Below are 19549 nucleotides of genomic sequence, written 5' to 3' on the forward strand. Positions count from 1 at the left end.
ACAACTACTTCCTTTCAACCATTCAGTTCTTGGAACCAACCTGCATGACCTTAATTAATACTTCAGTATAGTAACTTGTAGCCACTTTCACCATTTTGGACAATAATAAACTTTCTTTTTTTTTTAGTTCTAATTGTGTTCTTTCTGTGCAATTCTTGTATAAGTTGTGTATAATTTATGTTTTTCTTTTAAGCGTTATATCTAATGCTACGAGCCTGTATTCTGTTCAAGTTGTTTTTTCATTGTATTTGTGTATAATTGTACACATGAACTCACAATGATTTATAATATTAACATAGAACATAGAACAGTACAGCACGTTACAGGCCCTTCAGCCCACAATGTTGTGCTGACCCTCAAACCCTGCCTCCCATATAACCCCCCACCTTAAATTCCTCCATATACCTGTCTAGTAGTCTCTTAAACTTCACTAGTGTATCTGCCCCCACACTGACTCAGGCAGTGCATTCCACGCACCAACCACTCTCTGAGTGAAAAACCTTCCTCTAATATCCCCCTTGAACTTCCTTCCCCTTACCTTAAAGCCATGTCCTCTTGTACTGAGCAGTGGTGCCCTGGGGAAGAGGCGCTGGCTGTCCACTCTGTCTATTCCTCTTAATATCTTGTACACCTCTATCATGTCTCCTCTCATCCTCCTTCTCTCCAAAGAGTAAAGCCCTAGCTCCCTTAATCTCTGATCATAATCCATACTCTCTAAACCAGGAAGCATCCTGGTAAATCTCCTCCGTACCCTTTCCAATGCTTCCACATCCTTCCTATAGTGAGGCGACCAGAACTGGACACAGTACTCCAAGTGTGGCCTAACTAGAGTTTTATAGAGCTGCATCATTACATCACGTCTCTTAAACTTTATCCCTCGACTTATGAAAGCTAACACCCCATAAGCTTTCTTAACTACCCTATCTACCTGTGAGGCAACTTTCAGGGATCTGTGGACATGTACCCCCAGATCCCTCTGCTCCTCCACACTACCAAGTATTCTGCCATTTACTTTATACTCTGCCTTGGAGTTTGTCCTTCCAAAGTGTACCACCTCACACTTCTCTGGGTTGAGCTCCATCTGCCACTTCTCAGCCCACTTCTGCATCCTATCAATGTCTCTCTGCAATCTTTGACAATCCTCTACACTATCTACAACACCACCAACCTTTGTGTCGTCTGCAAACTTGCCAACCCACCCTTCTACTCCCACATCCAGGTTGTTAATAAAAATCATAAAAAGTAGAGGTCCCAGAACCGATCCTTGTGGGACACCACTGGTCACAACCCTCCAATCTGAATGTACTCCCTCCACCACAACCCTCTGCCTTCTGCAGGCAAGCCAATTCTGAATCCACCTGGCCAAACTTCCCTGGATCCCATGCCTTCTGACTTTCTGAATAAGCCTACCATGTGGAACCTTGTCAAATGCCTTACTAAAATCCATGTAGATCACATCCACTACACTACCCTCATCTATATGCCTGGTCACCTCCTCAAAGAACTGTATCAGGCTTGTTAGATACGATCTGCCCTTCACAAAGCCATGCTGACTGTCCCTGATCAGACCATGATTCTCTAAATGCCTATAGATCCTATCTCTAAGAATCTTTTCCAACAGCTTTCCCACCACAGACGTAAGGCTCACTGGTCTATAATTACCCGGACTATCCCTACTACCTTTTATGAACAAGGGGACAACATTCGCCTCCCTCCAATCCTCCAGTACCATACCCGTGGACAACGAGGACATAAAGATCCTAGCCAGAGGTTCAGCAATCTCTTCCCTTGCCTCATGGAGCAGCCTGGGGAATATTCTGTCAGGCCCCAGGGACTTATCCATTCTAATGTATTTTAACAACTGCAACATCTCCTCTCCCTTAATATCAACATGCTCCAGAACATCCACCTCACTCATATTGTCCTCACCGTCATCAAGTTCCGTCTCAGTGGTGAATACCGAAGAGAAGTATTCATTGAGGACCTCGCTCACTTCCACAGCCTCCAGGCACATCTTCCCACTTTTATCTCTAATTGGTCCTACCTTCACTGCTGTCATCCTTTTGTTCTTTACATTATTGAAGAATGCCTTGGAGTTTTCCTTTACCCTACTCGCCAAGGCCTTCTCATGCCCCCTTCTCGCTCTTCTCCTTTCTTGCTACCCTATATTCCTCAATAGACCCATCTGATCCTTGCTTCCTAAACCTCATGTATGCTGCCTTCTTCCACCTGACTAGATTTCCCATTTCACTTGTCACCCATGGTTCCTTCACTATACCATTCTTTATCTTCCTCACCGGGACAAATTTATCCCTAACATCCTGCAAGAGATCCTTAAACATTGACCACATGTCCATAGTACATTTCCCTGCAAAAACATCATCCCAGTTCACACCCGCAAGTTCTAGCCTTATAGCCTCATAATTTGCCCTTCCCAATTAAAAATTTTCCTGTCCTCTCTGATTCTATCCTTTTCCATGATAATGTTAAAGGACACAATAGAGAATCCAGCAGATAAATTTAGTTTATTCATGGAATATGTTATTCTTTATTTATGTTCTCTTCCTTAAACTCTTTCTTTGGATTTAGATTATTGAGGAGAATGGTATGATGAACGTGTTCATCTACTCTCCAAAAATGATACCACAGCACAAATCATTGCCAAAAGGAGTACAAAGATAAAGATTTGGAGTGGGAAAAGGGCAGATTGTTTTTGCAAGGTCATGCATTGATGCACAAAAGCATCAGCGGCGGTGTAACTGAACGCTTTTTTTTAACGTAACAGCTTTCCATTCTTTTCCAGGGTATTTTCCTTTTACATGAGTCATCTGATTTCTGAAGCAACTTTGTAAATAGAGCTTCATGTTAATAATCATCATTCATGTCAAAAAAGTGTACAGCTTGTGGGAGGGCAGAAACTAGACAAAGCGTTGACTGGCAGAGTTAAACAGGATCTTGATAAGTGTTATATTTATTATTATTTGTACTGTTGCTATAGCCACATAGAAAGTAATTTTAATGTTATAGTGCTTTTGTGATGATTGGAATCAAATGAAGAGTATGACATGCCATGAGCAGCATACTTTGATGTGATATTTGCGGTTGTCTTATATTCAAAATGGTAAATACACTGTATTCATTTAATCATCTGCTTAAGATTTTGACATGTCTGTTATATGAGTTAATATTATCATGTAGAGCAGCTGTTCCCAAACCTTTTTTTATGCCATGGATCAATACCATTAAGCAAGGGGTTCGTAGACCGCAGGTTGGGAACCCCCGATGGGAACCGGATGTGGCCCTCTATTTACGTTGTGTTCCTTTCCAACCATCTCACAGGTCACCACCTTTCCTCCCAATGCTTATGGTCTCTTCAATATGGTAGGGAATGTCTGGGAATGGACAGCAGACTGGTGGAATGTACACCACACCACAGATGAAGTGGAGAATCCTGTGAGTATCACTACAGGAACAAGGTTGTCTTTTGTGTACAACACGGCTGGTTTTTGGGAGTCTTTGTTGCTGATGGCAGAGGAGGTGCAGACAACAGTAAAATCCAAGTTGTGCCACCCGTTATCTCCTGTTCACTGACACCAGAAAAACATCTTTTGATTTAATTTTCCCTTTGGTGTGATGATGGCATTCCCTGTTGACAGTGCATACTTGGAGGAATCGCCTCCTTGTATGAATGCAGTTATACTGGATAAAAGTGTTAAAACACAAGGAAAGGAGAAAATGGAGGTAATCTTGTTTTTGTGCTTCAAAATTATTATCGTTATCAGTACTATCTTCTGACATAGTTGATCAGTGCCATCATAGGGGCCACGAAGGAGGATAATGTCAGCTAATTTGTGTTGACTCCTCTGGATACAGTGATTAGACTGACTGCTATAAATCACATGCATGAGTGTTGTGGAAAATGAAAGCAGAAGTTTGACACCCCTTTGATGCAGTGAAGGCTTTAATTACAAGCCAATAAGAACAAGGCATTAATTAATTTAAAGATTTCCTTTCTTTGCAGCTGCTTTGCAAATGTATGCAAAGTGTTTTATTTGCATATCAAAGTGTGATGTAAACATCTCCCTGGTTGCTGTCACATCAGACATAGCTCATGAAATTTCTATGCTTCAGTGCAGGGGTAAAAAGAACCAAATTACGTCTATGCAGTTTCTCACCAGTCTTTCATAATCACTGCAGTGCTTTGCAAAACCATAGTCTTATTTAACCGCATAAGATGATTATTCCTAGGTCATGTCAGAGCCTTGAAGGAGGAAGCAAAGCAGGAAATGTATATTCACTGGCCACTTTATTAGGTACACCAGGACACCTGCTCACTTATGCAAATATCTAATCAGCCGATTATGTGGCAGCAAGTCCTTACATAAAAGCATGCAGACATGGTCGAGGTTCAATTATTATTCAGACCAAACATCAGAATGGGGAAGAAATGTGATCTAAGCATGGAATGATTGTTGGTGCCAGATGGGGTGGTTTGATTATCTCAGAAACTGCTGTTCTCCATGGGATTTTCAGGCACAGTTCTCTCTAAAGTTTACACAGAATGGTGTGAAAAACAAAATAAAAAAACATCCAGTGGGCAGCAGCAGTTCTGTGGGTGCAAATGTCTTGTTACTGAGAGAGGTCAGACTGGTTCAAGCTGACAGGAAGGCAACGGCAACTCAAGTAACCACGTGTTAGGCATTGGTGTGCAGCTGCAGAAAACCATGAACATGTTACTAGGTGCAGGAGGTGTCTTATAAAGTGGTCACTCATTGTATAGCAAGTACATTATTTAAGCTGCCCCACTGAATGAATGTGCTGTATTCTATATTAACTACAGTTTGGAAAGAAAATAAAATAAATTGCATTTACGTTGCATTTATTTCCTCAAAATTTTACCACTTGTTAGATCATCTTTATGTATTGCAGTTACTATCATATAATAATGTGCTACTGTCCTACACACACACACACACACACACACACACACACACACACACACACACACACACACACACACACACACACACACACACACACACACACACACACACACACACACACACACACACACACACACACACACACACACACACACACACACACACACATCCATGCAAAGTCCCACAAAGGGTGTAAATGATTTAATAAATAGCAGCTATTTTTGGAATTAGTTTAGGTTCACATAAGAATTATGACCAGGAAACAGGATCAAAACTTATTTCCTGCAGTCCAACCTATGGGCAATGATCCAACAATCTATTTCACAAAACATAGACTTTTTCTTACTGTATTCCTAATTTGTATTTTGAATGTTTGTCATTTTTGAATTTTGTGGAATTGGTGATGTGAAAACTTCTGTTGAAACTTTCCCAAGGATGAACAAGGTACATTGAAATAGCAAGAATCACAAAAGTCAGTAGTGTATCTAAAGGAAGCAGTGAACTCATTGTAGCTCTAACTCAGATTCAGATTTATTTATCAATGTACATCAAAACAAATAGTGAAATGTGTCGTTTGCATTGACAACCGATGCACAGCTAGGGATATGCTGGGGTCAGCCTGCAAGTATCACCACGCATTCTAGTGCTAACACAGCTTTCCCACAATGCTTAGCAGGACAACACAGAACACAAAAAGCAACAGAACAACAACAGCAAAGCAAATCCCCTTTCCTCCCTCACGTACGGATAGTTCTCCAACTCCAAGAAAGGCCTCTGGGCCTTCTGTCTCTGGTGTCCATTAACTGGCCATCGGTCTGAGACCTCTGAACTTCCAATTGCCTTCAGCCTTCAATATTCGGTATGAGTGGTTATAATAAATAAGATAAATGTTTTATTCTCTTCCTCTTGTGCATGAAACTAAATAATCATTCAGGTGCCAAGATTCAGTTTAGTATCCCAACTGCATAACTAACTCCTCAAGGTGTAGAATACAGGTATTTGAAGAAATCTAGTAATTACCCACATTTATTGGTACCCCACAGGTGCCTGCATTTGTTCTTTCCTCACCTGCTGAGTCCACACTTTCCTTGAATGAATTCCTTAGTGGTTACTCCACTTAGTAGTAGTACTCCCTCATTACTATAAGTAGGTTAGTTTGTTCTCCTGGGAGTCCTGCACTGGTGTGTGGTTTGCAAGACCTAAGTGAGCACCTAAAAAGACGTTTGAGGGTGATGCCTGACTTTCCACTCACCTGTACAATCAAAGGCACAGAGTTCCACACAGAACTCCGAGCATTTCTCAGCCCCGTGTACTCTCTGACTGGATATCCAAAGTAACGCGCACAAAATGCTGGAAGAACTCAGCAGATCAGGCAGTATCCAGGGAGAGGAACAAACGGTTCAGACCTTTCATTAAGACTGAAAAGAAAGGGGGTAGAGGCCAAAATAAGAAGGTGTGGGAGGGGAAGAAGTACAAGCTGGCAAGTGATCGGTGAAGACAGGTCGGGGGAAGGGAGAGGGAATGAAATGAGAAGCTGGGAGGTGATAGGTGGAAAAGCTGAAGATCTGATGAAGAAGGAGATTGATAGGAGAGGAGAGTGGACCATGGGAGAAAGAGAAGTAGGAGTGGCACTATAGGATGGTGATGGGCAGGTGAGGAGAAGAGAAGGGGTAAAAGGTGAGCCAGACAGGGGAATGTGAAAAAAGAGAAGGGGGAAGTGGGAGGAGAAATTACCAGGTTAGAGAAATCAATGTTCATGTCATCAGGTTTGAGGATACCCAGATGGGATGTGAGGTTTTGCTTCTCCAACTTGGGAGTGCCTCATCACGGAGAGTAGAGGATGCCACGGACCGACATGTCAAAGTGGGAATGGGGAGTAGAATTAAAATGGTTGGCCAATCCTGCATGTTGTGGATGGAGCAAATGTGGTTGTCAAAGTGGTCCTGCAAATTCTAGCGATGCCAGGAGATAGCAGACTCTACATCCTCACAAACTTAAAGTGGAAATAAATTTACAGGTATTTTAACTTTAACACAAGTTAATAGAAGAAGAGAAGAAAAGGGGCCCATTACAGCTAAACCAGTCTAAATGTGCACATACGTATGGGAACTCATTTCTGAAGTAGTCAAGATGCTTCACTTTGATTACTGATGCGCTGAATCCATGTTCTGTGTGAAAGACGCCAGCCACAGTTTGAACTTCCCTCAAAGACATGTCAAACGAACTGTCTAACTCATGAGTATTGGCACTTCCTCCTTTGAACCACCTGTCTGCACAAGGCACTTCTTACAAAAGGGTCTCCCCTTTGGGTGGGATCCTCCGAGTATCTTCACTTGTGCTTTTCTCCGCACCTCCTAAAAAAAGACCCGAAATCAGACTACTGTCCTTCAGAAACCTGGTCCCACCCAGCTCTCTAGGATGTTACAGGGTATTTCCCACCCCCCCCCCCCACCCCATCGAATGACTGACACAACATTCATAGGCTGAGTAAATGCTTCTTATCTCAACTAAAGTCAAAACACTAGTCTATGAAGCTTAACTAACAGAACATACTGTGTTTGCAGAAAACTGCTCAAATAAAATGCCCAACAGCATAGCAGTAGAAATACAATAAAACATGTTCTTAACCAAGGCATTACAAATATAAAGGAATCTGGGAGTCCTAGTGCAGGATAAAGGTTAACTTACAGGTTGAGTCGGTAGTAAGGAAAGCAAATGCAATGTTAGCATTCATTTCAAGAGTACAAGAATATAAGAGCAAGGATGGAGTGCTGAGGCTTTATAAGGCATTGGTCAGACTGCAGTTGGAGTGTTCTGAGCAGTTTTGGGTCCCTTATTTGAGAGAGGATGTTCTGACGTAGGAGAGGGTCTAGAGGAAGTTCATGAGAATGATCACAGGAATGAAAAGGTTAACATATGAGGAATGTTTGATAGCTCTGGATCTGTACTCATTGGAGTTTAGAAAAATGGGGGGGGGGGGGGTGGATCTCACTGAAACCTTATTGAAAGGCCCAGATGGAGTCTATTGTAACGTGGATGAAATCACAGGAGAGCAAGTTACTGGTAGGTCAAAGCAGCTTCTTTATTCGACACAACAAGGTACAGCAGGCATCATACGGAGGCCCTTTTGGTGGAAAAGATCTGCTAGCCCGATGTGGGCTCGATATTTATTTGCTAAACACAAAGGACAATCCCTATTCACAAAGTATAGACAATGCTTTCTTTCGAAGCTACATACAAAACATCACACCTTCTGACTTCACTCTTCCCTCCTGACGCCCACGTGTCTGGGCTGTTATTCACAGCCTTTCGGAATGCAAGTTAAATCCACAATACATTTATTTGGTATTTTACGTGCTAACATAGAGGACGTAGAGAAACCCAAAAATTCACTCTAACAGTCCCTCCTCTTGGCCCTCCTGGACCAAATTAAATTTGTGCCAGGAAAGGCCAACAAATAGGGCAACAAAAACGCCCTGTCTCGAAAATTCCCCCCCCCCCAATTTTATGTGCCTCGCTATCTGTCCTAGCGTTCCCTAATCACTACCTACCAAATGTTAAGCAGAGAGGCTGTTCCAGAAATTTGAACAAGTCTTTAGAAATGCGGCTCCTTTCGTGTGCCTGTCAGCTCTTTCCCTGCAGGCTGATTACAGCTTAATCACATTTGTTTGTCTTCAGCCCTTCGTTCTCTGTTCGCTGAAACTCTCTTTCCAGGAGCACCCACAGGCTCTCTCATCAATGGACAGGAAGGGTTGGAGTAGCCTCGACGTAAATGTCTGCAAGGACCTCTCCCCGGTGGCACCCCCTTCTGAACTTTCCTGTCGATCACTGGCCCAACTGCTGAAAGGGCCCAGCTCCTCAGCCTGGGGGTGACTGCTTCCAGATGCCGTGTGCAGTCTGAAATGCCATCGAAGTGGTGGAACTTGCCACCTCTGCTTTAACTTAAAAATCCCTCCCAATCTATTTTCCAATAGTTTTCTATTCTATGCTATTAAATTAATCATCTACCTTCAGCAGCCAGCCTTCATTACAGAGTACCATCATCATCACACTTCAGCAGGCGATCCATGGTTTTCCAGCATGCTCTCAGTGTCTTCTGCCATGCTCCCAGCGTTTTCTGCCTTTGCGTTTCCTCCAGGTATGTTTTCATCGGCTGTGGTGAGGTCTGGCATGGCTGGCTGGTCTTCCTGTCTTAGGTTTCCTGTAATTACATGGTTACTGGGTACACTTGATCCCCCGCTCTGTCTGTGAGAGCAACAAGAGGGTGAGTCGTATGCTTTAACCTGAGTCCAGTGTTTCCACTGGCTGCCTCGCTGAGTCTGCACACAGACACACGTATCATTGGTTAAGAGTACCGTCTGTGGTCCTATCCACTTGGGGGCAAACCCCGGCCTTTCTGGCAGCACCCTCACCATGATTTTGTCGCCGGGCTGTGGAAGGACTATCTCCTTTCCCTCTGGCTCTCTCTGATCAGTGATTCGCTGCTGTTGTTTCACTCGGTCCTTCAACAGTTTAAGTTGGTTACAAGGGTATTTCACATATTGCGTCATTCTATCCCTGTAAGCCCCAGGCTCCCCGCAGCCCGTAATTACCCCATAGGGGAGTCGCATTGCTCACCCCATCAATAATTCGTAGGGGCTGAGACCCAACGTGCAATTCAGAGTTGCACGCAATCTCACCAGGATTCCCGGTAATACCTCAACCCATGTCTTTCCTGTCTCAGCTATAACTTTGGCTAATGCATTCTTAATTGTTTGTTTCATCCTTTCTCCCATCCCTGAACTCTGGGGGTGGTAGGGTATGTGAAACCGTTGTCGAATCCCAAGCAGTTGGCACATTTCCTTCATCACTTTCCCCGTGAAATGTGCTCCTTGATCTGAATTCACCTGGACCGGGGTTCCCCACCTTGGGAGGATTTCGTGAACTAGGATCCATGCAGCAGAGCTGGCAGTGCAGTCCCTTGCTGGGAAAGCCTCTACCCACCGGGTGAAGTGGTCCATAATTCCTAGATAGTAGCTTTCCCCCCTGCTTTTTGGCAGGGGCCCTGTGAAGTCTATCTGAATGTTTTCCCAGGGTCCCCTCGGTCGAGGCTGATCTGCCAGCTGTAGCTTTCTGCCCTTACCAGGGTTATGCTGGGCACAAATGATACAACGGCGGCAGAATTTCTCAACATCTCCGCCCATCCCTGGCCAGCACGAGTCCTGCCGGAGGGTTGTGATCATGCTTTGCCTTCCTTGTTGCATTGCCCCATGAGATACTAGTATCTACCTAATACATGGTGGGGACACCGCAGCTCCTTCCTCCCCACGTATCTAGCCCTCCTTTTACCCTATTCTCCATTTTTCCTGCTCTTCTGCCTCCACATCTTCATATAATTTTACTAAACTGGCTTCTCTCGTTCCTTCCTACACGCTTGCAATTTCAATTACCTCTTGTTCCCCTGCTGCCTTATTCACAGCAACATCTGCCCACTCATTTCCTTTCTGATTCATGCTCTCACTTTCTGGTGTTTTTGTTCCTTCGTTATATCCTGAACAGCGGTCAGTGCATCAGTTTTTATAGAGTCCTGCTTTGGGGGTTTATCTGACCCTCCTCTATTTTAACTGGGTTTATCTTTACTCGACCACAATCGTGCTTGTGTGTAGCCCACACTGCTGGGAATTGATGACAATGTAACCCAGACACCATCCGGGCTGCATTCTCTGGTGATCGGGGCAGTTGCGACTATGCTAGACAGGTTGTGTATTCTATTGGTTGTATGCGTTTGCTGCCCCTGACTTGTCCATATTAATTCTCCCTTTCCCAAATCCTGCTTCCCTTAGGATGTCTATTCCAAGGATTGTGTCCTCGATATTTGGACATACCCAGAAATACACTGGAAGCTGTGCTCCCCCGATTTCTAGTATTTGTGACTCGCTTCTTTCTGCTTTCATTGTTTTCCCTCCTACACCCCTGTGGCATTCACAGCTTTTAGGAAATGCTGTGAATTTGTAATTATGAACTCAATCCACAGTACTTTGTCAAACAGAAGACTGGTGGCCGAAGCCATTTGCTAAGTGTGAATGACCTAAACCCAAAAATTCACTCTTGATACTTGCTGTTCCTTGTTGCGTCGAATAAGGAAGCTGCTTTGTACCTACCAGTAACTCGCTCTCCCGTGATTTCATCCACGCTACAACATTTATTTGGTATTTTACGTGCTAACATAGAGGACAATTCCTATTCATAAAGTATAGATAATACTGTCTTCGAAACTACAGCATCTGGGCAAACTACAGTGTCAGCAGCGTCGGGTATTCACAGCTTTTAGGAAATGCATTGTTACGAACTCAATCCACAGCACTTTGTCAAACAGAGGACTGGTGGCCAAAGCCATTTGCTAAGAGTGAACGACCTAAACCCAAAAACTCACTCTAACAGAGTCGATGTTGAGAAAATGCTTCCATATAGTGGGAGAGTCTAGGACCACAGGGCACATCCTCAGAATAGAAGGAAATCCCTTTAAAACAGAGATGAGTAGAGTTTCTTTAGCCAGAGGGTGGTGAATCTGTGGAACTCACTGCCACAGGCAGCTGTGGAGGCCAAGTCATTGGGTATATTTAAAGCAGAGGTTGATGGATTTTTGAGTAGTAGGTGCATGAAAGGTGACAGAGAGCTGGCAGGAGAATGGGGTTGAGAGGGATAATAAATCAGCCATGATGGAATGGTGGAACAGACTCAGTGGGCTGAATGGCCTAATTCTGCTCCTAAGTCTTATGGTCTTATGATCTTATATACAGGCAATTTGAATTGCATACTTTACTTTCTAGAGTTATGTCTGTCATTGACGCATCTCCCATTGCTAAGCTCGTAGTCATCCTCATAACTACCACTCACCCACATACTTCATATCACATGAAAATGGTCCTTTCAGCCCACTGCCCATGCCAACCATCAATAACCTACTCACACAAATCCAATTCTTTATTCCCCCCATTTTCTCATCAACTCTCTCCAGATTCTACCACTCACCTACTCACTAGGGGCAATTCTCAGTGGCCTTTTAGTTTACCATACCACAGGAGGCAATCAGAGCACCCATGTGTTCACAGGAAGAATATGCAAACTACACAGGGCAGCTCACCTAGCTGTCATGGAAAGCTGAAGGTGGCTTTATGTATTACAAGGGCTGTAAAAATGTTTTGGAACTCTGGAGCAAAACTGTACTCGATGTGTGGGCTGGGGCTGATAGCTGCCACCAAAGAGAAGGATAAGATTAGAAATTGCCATGAATAACAACCTGACAATAGTTGGTGCCACTAATGTGGGAAGAAACATCCCCAAGAGCTTTGCATGGATGCTCATCCAAGGAAAGAAGTGCACAGTAGACAAATATTACCATGCACTGGCACAAGATTCCCTTATAGTACAGTGGTTAATTTCTCATCCCATTCTCATTGACAGATATGTTTTACTTCTGAACAGTATTCCCCTTCCTTGATGATGTGTGCATGTTTTTATTCTATGTGGCTGTGCTCGGGAAACCCACTTGTCTGCATGGTGAGTTTTAGTTAAGGAATAAACTGGGTCTTTGGGTATAAAGTGCATTGTAAAAGAATCCTGTTACCCAACACAGTTGTATATGTGAATTGCATGCAAAGTGGGAAGGTCAAATGTACTTGTTTTCATAAGCTGGGTTATTGAGTATACTGTAGATTCAGATTCTGATTTATTTTATCACATGAACATGGAAACATACCGTGAACTGTGATGTTTGCATTGAAAAATAACACACCCAAAGATGTGCTGGGGCAACCTGCAAGTGTCGTCACACATTCTGGCCCCAGCGTAGCATGCCCACAATGCTTGCCAGAACAACACAGAACACCACAAACAACAAAAACAAAGCAACAACAGTGAAACAAGCCTCTTTCCTCCTTCCCTCCCAGCCCATGCACAAACACAGACCTCTGACCCCCATGCCAGGTAGTGTTTGGTCTCCAGTGTCCAGTGGACTCATGGGTTCATGGACACTGGACCATGACTTCCTCAGTGGACTCACAGAGATTCACAGACTCAGTGCCCTGGCCACTGGACCTCAACATCTGGACTTCCAATTGACGTTTAGGCTTTGACCTAAACCTTCGAATGGCCTCAGGCTTTGATCCAGTCCTCTAATCAAACTTCAGGCTTCAATCTGGACTTCTGATTGACCTCCAACTTTGATCTGAAGCATCCTGACCCTGGCACCTGGGAGGCCAAACACCATCCGGGTATCTTGGTCACTTCTACAGAATTTCTTGTCTGCTCCTCTAACATGCAATCCCCTGTCAGTACTGCGCTCCTCTTCTCCCCACCCCTTCCCCTTTGAGCTACAGAGCCAGAACCAGTGCCAGCAAGTGTTTTCTCCCTGGTAGGTTGCCCGCCGTCGACAGTATTGAAAGCAGTATACTTATTGTTGAGGAGAACAGACACAAGGTTGCTCTGCACTGACTGCCTATTCTCTTTTTCAACAGTCATCCAGATACCTGCCTTCTGCAACTTAGGGGTGACTACCTCCCTGTAGCTCCTACCTATCACCTCCTCATTCTCCTGCATGATCTGTAGCTCCAGTTCCTTAACACGTTCTCTGAGGAACTGGAGCTCAATGTACTTTGTGCAGATGTAGTTATCAGGGAGACTGGCAGTCTCCCAGAGTTCCTGTATCTCACACAAATTTCCGTGTCCATTCTCAGTGTGTTAGTTATGTACTAATAGACATAGAAAGAGGGGAAAAAAACTTACTAGAAATTTACTTAGACCTACCACCCGTGCTTGCTCAAGCCTGTTCTTGGTGAAATCACTCACACCTTTCTTTTAATCAGCACAAATAAAACTCACTCCCAAGATCTGCAGTTTTCAAATTACTCCCACCCTGCACAATGTCACTCTCTCATTTGCTACTTCAAACAATGACTCACTCCCAACAGGACTTGCAGTTTACAAGTGACTTCTGCCCTGCAAGATGTCACTCTCTTACTCACTACATCAAATACAATTGTCAGATCATTAGTTTAGATCTATGCCTAGTACCCTATCACTCCTCTATCATATCTTTGTTTAAGTTCAACTAGGAACAAAAGGAATCAAGATCTTTCACTCGAGGATTGTTTCAGGCAGTCAGTTGTTTACTTGAGATGTCTAAAATGTTGACATTCAAATCAATTTTAAAAAATGCAATGTCACTCCAGCTAAAATCTTGTTTCCTGTGTTTGCCGGGATTCTGTCTTATGTCAAAGCTGCATGCTAGAAAATAGTGAAGGCTTGAAATACTCAAGGTCAGGCAGCAGCTGTGGGAAAACAATGGGTCAATGTTTCTGGTCTGAGATGCTTCCACAGGATCATAATATATTACTGGTGTCTTAGTCATTCCCATAGTTTGGTAGACTTCAGAAGAGAATCATTTATATTGGATAAGTGTTTTCTTCTTAGTTTGCAATCAACCTTCGTTTGGAAGTGACATATATATATATATACACACACACAACACAATGCACTCCAAACTCTGCAGAAGCCTAGCTTGCAGTAAACAAAATTGAACCACTCCAAACATAAATGAACTGAAATATGCAAATGCTGTTATAATCTGAATGGTTGAAGAGTAAGAGTAAGGCTTTCTTGGGACCGTATAAAGTTACCCGGTTTGAAGTGGAAATAAAATTGCCACTACATAGTTAAAGAGACCACAGCAACTTTTGGCTGGCACTCATTGTTGATGTTGCACAAGCTGATTTGGTCTAACATAAAAGTTCCTGATGGAGAGTGGTTTTACTGACCCACCCTGTATGCAGTTCTCAGTAAGTTCCATTTATACATTCCAATACCCTAGACAGAGTAGACGTGACAAGATGGTGAGAGTTTATATCCTATAGAAGGATGTCACTTTAGAATAGAGAAGAGGAGGAATTTCTTTAGCTAGAGGGTGGTGAATCTGTGGAATTCATTGCCACAGAAAGCTGTGGAGGTCAAGTTAATACGTATATTTAAAGCAGTGGTTGATAGGTTATTGACTAGTCAGGGGGTCAAAGTCAGGAGAATGGGGTTGAGAGGGATAAGTCAGAAATGATGTAAAGACTTAATGGGCTGAATGGCCTAATTCTTCTCCTATATCTTATAGTCCTAATCAATGTTGATAAGGTCCACAAACAGAAATGGAATATCTGGTTTGTCAGTTTAACACACACAAAAAGCTGGAGCAACTCAGCACTTCAGGCAGCATCTGTGAAAATGAATAAACAATCAACACTTCGGGCTGAGACCCTTCTTCAGGACTGGAAAGGAAGGGGGAAGATGCTGGATAAATAGGTGAGGGGAGGAGAAGGAGGACTAGCTAGAAGGTGATAGGTGAAGCCAGGTGGGTGTGAAAGGTAAGGAGCTTGCAGAAGAAGGGATCTGATAGATGAGCAGAGTAGACCATTGGCGAGAGGGAAGAAGGAGGGAACCCAGTAGGAGGTGATTAGTAGGTGAGGAGAAGAAAGAAGAGGCCAGAGTAGAGAAGAGGAGTGGGGGCAGGGCAGGGAAGTACTGGAAGGAAAAATTGATGTTCATGCCATCGTTGGAGGCTACCTAGAAGGAATATGAATTGAATAGGCAGCAAGTTCACTTAGTCTATTTCAGACACCTCTCTCCCCTTTCTAGATTTCCCTGCCTTCATCACTGTAGACAAACTGTCTACTGATATCTTTTACAAACCTACCAATTCCCACGACTATCTAGTCTATGCCTTTTCCCACTCTATCTCCTGTAAAAATGCTTTCCCTTTTCTCAGTTTGTCTCCACCGCATCTGTTTCCAGGATGAGGCTTTCCTTTCCAGTATATCAGAGATGTCCTCCTTTTTCAAAGAACAGTGTTCCCCTTCCTCCAGTACTGATGCTGCCCTCACCTGCATCTCCTCTATTTCCCGGACATCCGGACTCACCCCACCTTCCTGTCACCTTAACAAGAATGGAGTTCCTCTTGTCCTCACCTACCACCCCATGAACCCCCTCATCCAACACATCGTTCTCCACAACTCTACTCACCTTCAACGGGATCGTACCACCATACACATCTTTACTTTCCCCAACTCTCCACTTTCCTGCAGGGATTGTTCCCTCCGTGATTCCCTCGTCCATTCACCCCTACCCACTAATGTTCCACCTGGCACATATCCCTGCAAGTGACCGAAATGCTGCACCTGCCCATTCACCGCCTCCCTTACCTCTATTCAGGGCAAATTTGTTGGGGTGTCTATTGTATCCGGTATTCCCAATGCCTGTATTCCTGTACATTTTTTGAGGCCTGAGGTAAATTGTGAGACCACTTTGTTGAGCATCACTGTTCCATCCACCAAAAGCAGAATTTCCCCATGGCCAACCATTTTATTTCCTTTCTCCATTCCCTTTTTGCAGGTCAGCCTATGGCCTCCTCTATTGCCATGATGAGGCTACTCTGAAGAGTGGAGAAGCAACAACTCATATTCCGTCTTTCCCTCCTACCTTCCCTCTTCTATTCCCCACTCTAGCCTCTTAACTCCTCTCCTCACCTGCCTATCGCCTCTCCCTGGTGCCCCTCCTTCTTCCCTTTCTCCAATGGTCCATTCTCCTCTCTTATTAGGTTCTTTCTGCTCTAGCTCTTTAGCTTTCCCACTCACCTAGCTTCACCTATCACTTTCTAGTTAGTCCTCCTTCCTCTCCCCCCCACCTTTTTAATCTGGCATCTTCTCCCTTCTTTTCCATTACTGAAAAGGGTTTCAGCCCGAAGTGTCAACTGTGATTCATTTCCATAAATGATGCCTGACCTTCTGAGTTCCTCCAGCATTTTGCACATGTGGCTTTGAATTTCCAGCATCTGCAGACTTTCTCATGCTTATTGTTTGTCAGTTTTGCTAGTTTTAAAGATACCAATATTCCTGTTCAAATGTGGCACCATAGTGTTACACAGGCTCATCCGTGAAGAAGATTATGTTAATCAATATAACTTTCTATCTCATCCTTCAGCAATGATTGCAATCAGTTCCTCTCAATTAGTCTCTGGCAGACACAAGTGAGACCAACATGATGCCAATACTGTACAAGATACAAAATTGCACAGTTGTCTTTATGTGTGCTGTTGGTTTTATATTCTTCATCGGTTTTCATTAATGGTTCATCTAACCAATTTTCTTTTCATTCTTTATTATTTGGAGCATTCCATTAATAGCCTGTTTTCCCCTTTTCCCAACCCCTATCAATGTAAATAAGCAATGCTTTAAAAGACGTAGCTGCATGGCACTGGTGTCTCATCGTGCATTTCTAAGTTGAAAGTAAATTTATTATCGAAGTATGTATATGTCATCACATACTACCCTGAGATTCATTTTCTTGCGGGCATTCACAAAAGACACAATAGAATCAATGAAAAAGTACACACAAAGACTGACAACCAACTTATGTGCAAAAGACAAACTGTGCAAATGATATAGGTGGATGGATGGATGAGTGGATAGATGGATAATATTGAGTACTTGAGTTGTAGAGTCCTTGAGAGTGAATCAGTTCAGAGCTGAGGTGAGTGAAGTTATCCATGCTGGTTCAGGATCCTAATATCAAGTACCCATTCCATCTGTCCATTAGAGTGCGTTCCACTGAAGCCCAAGCAGTATCTATAGATGAGCACTTTGGAGCAGGGACCATTAACGAGTATTGACAGGAAGTCTCAGCATGTAGCTCAGCATAATTAAAGCTAGTTGCAATCCCTCATCTGCTCTCCCGAATGCTTATTAATACAGCCAATATCAAACCTGAAATCTTCTGGTCAATTGCCAGTTATTTTCTTGGAATCAGAAGTAGAGGAGCAGGGTTCAGTTTTTAAGGATATAAATAGGCAGAAGCTCTTCTCAAAAGAACAATGTCTTTGACCCAGTTTCGAGATTGTCTATTTGAAGCATTAAGAGAATAATGCAGGTCTCAATCCCTCAGTGATTGATTAACCGTTTGCACAATTTGATTGTGTCCAGGATTAGGCTGCTCTATATTTGGCTTCTGGCCTAAAATTCTTTTCATAATCAAAGCTTCTTAATAACTTCAAACATTCCGATTAAATTGAACTTAATGTCATGGAATAATGGAGAAAGCCAGCAGCACTTACAGAGAATACTTCATACAATGAAGTATTTTAATTGGACTTATGGTCTCTATATCTGAGAAACAATGGTATTTCATAAATTAGTATCTATTTATATTGATATCAAATGAACAGTGCCAGATTTATACAAGACCATAAGATATAGGAGCAGAATTAGACCATTTGGCCCATTGAGTCCACTCCACCGTTTCATCATGGATGATCCAATTTTCCTCTCAGCCCCAATCTCCTGTCTTCCCTCCATATACCTTCATGCCCTGACCAATCAAGAATCTATCAACCTCTGCCTTAAATATACATAAAGTCTGGGCCTCCACAGCTGCCTGTGGCAAAGAATTCCACAGATTCACCATTCTCTGGCTAAAGAAATGCCTCCTCATCTCCATTCTAAAAGGACTCCCCTCTATTCTGAGGCTGTGTCCTCTGGCCTTAGACCCTCCCACCATAGGAAACATTCTCTCAACATCCACTCTTATCATATTTGATAAAAACCAAATTTGCAATGGTTCTCCTCAACTTGCATAGGTGCAAATAAATGTTTTGTCCAAGTAAATTGAATCTCCAAATACACCTGTAAAACTCTAGTTTTGGAACATCCATACATGATACAGAAAAATTTTATTTCTGTTATGGCCTTACATGTGAGTACATTCAATGGTTCCATTTAATATCAGATAATGTATACAGTGTGCAACCTGAAATCCTTACTCTCTGCAGACCTCCACGAAACAGAAGAAAAACCCTAAAGAATGAATGACAGAAAACAACGTAAGAAGCCCAAAGCTCCTGACCCTCTCACACACGAGCAGCAGCAAGCAGCTTCAACCCTCCCCCCACCTAATTCTAGCAGAAAGCATCTGCACTCCCACCACCCACCATATAAGCAACAGCAAAGCCTCAAAGAAAGACCAGTCCATCAAAAACTAACTGTTCATTCCAACAGTTCGACGTCTCTCAGGCTCTCTCTCTCTCTCTCTCACTAACAAGGGAGAGAGAGATATCACTCCTTCCACAGTGAGAAGGGGGGCAAACAGTCGCTGTTTTGATGTTACAGTCTGTAGCACTGCTTTTATTTCCAGTTTCCCCCAACTTGTGAATCGACAGCAAACTCTCACTTACCATCGAGAGAGAGAGAGAGAGAGAAAGGAATCACCCGAGAGCAGAGGCCTCCAACAGCCGCACCTGCTGTCTCAACGTTCTGGCTCCCCATGATACTTCAGTTCACAACACTGGTGAGAAATCGGGTCCACAGGGCTGCACTAAACCGCACCCCAAAGGCCTCTCCTTGAGCTATCGAAAACACGGCCAATTGGCAAGCTCCAAGAAGAGGAACACACCCCCATGCAGAACCACAGTTTGAGTACAGCTGTAGATCACAGACTCCAACAGGACCCCAGCCACCCTGAAAATGAAAAAAGAGGCATTAGAAGAAGAATTCAAACTGTTCCACTGTCTTTAGCGCCATCTTAATGCCCCAATGTAC

At 43.4% G+C, this 19549-nt stretch overlaps 1 protein-coding gene across 9 annotated transcripts in view; it reads left to right on the forward strand.

Moving 5' to 3' along the window:
* The window catches only part of sumf1 (sulfatase modifying factor 1), a 284705-nt gene that overhangs the window by 101229 nt on the left and 163927 nt on the right, over positions 1-19549 (forward strand). For all 9 annotated transcript variants that reach the window (XM_073072466.1, XM_073072471.1, XM_073072463.1 and 6 more), the window contains exon 7: positions 3340-3453. In XM_073072466.1, the coding sequence (XP_072928567.1) occupies positions 3340-3453 (114 nt within the window). The remainder of the gene's footprint in view (positions 1-3339; positions 3454-19549) is intronic.

The sequence above is a fragment of the Hemitrygon akajei genome, chromosome 19, assembly GCF_048418815.1.
Source record: "Hemitrygon akajei chromosome 19, sHemAka1.3, whole genome shotgun sequence".
Taxonomy (NCBI): domain Eukaryota; kingdom Metazoa; phylum Chordata; class Chondrichthyes; order Myliobatiformes; family Dasyatidae; genus Hemitrygon; species Hemitrygon akajei.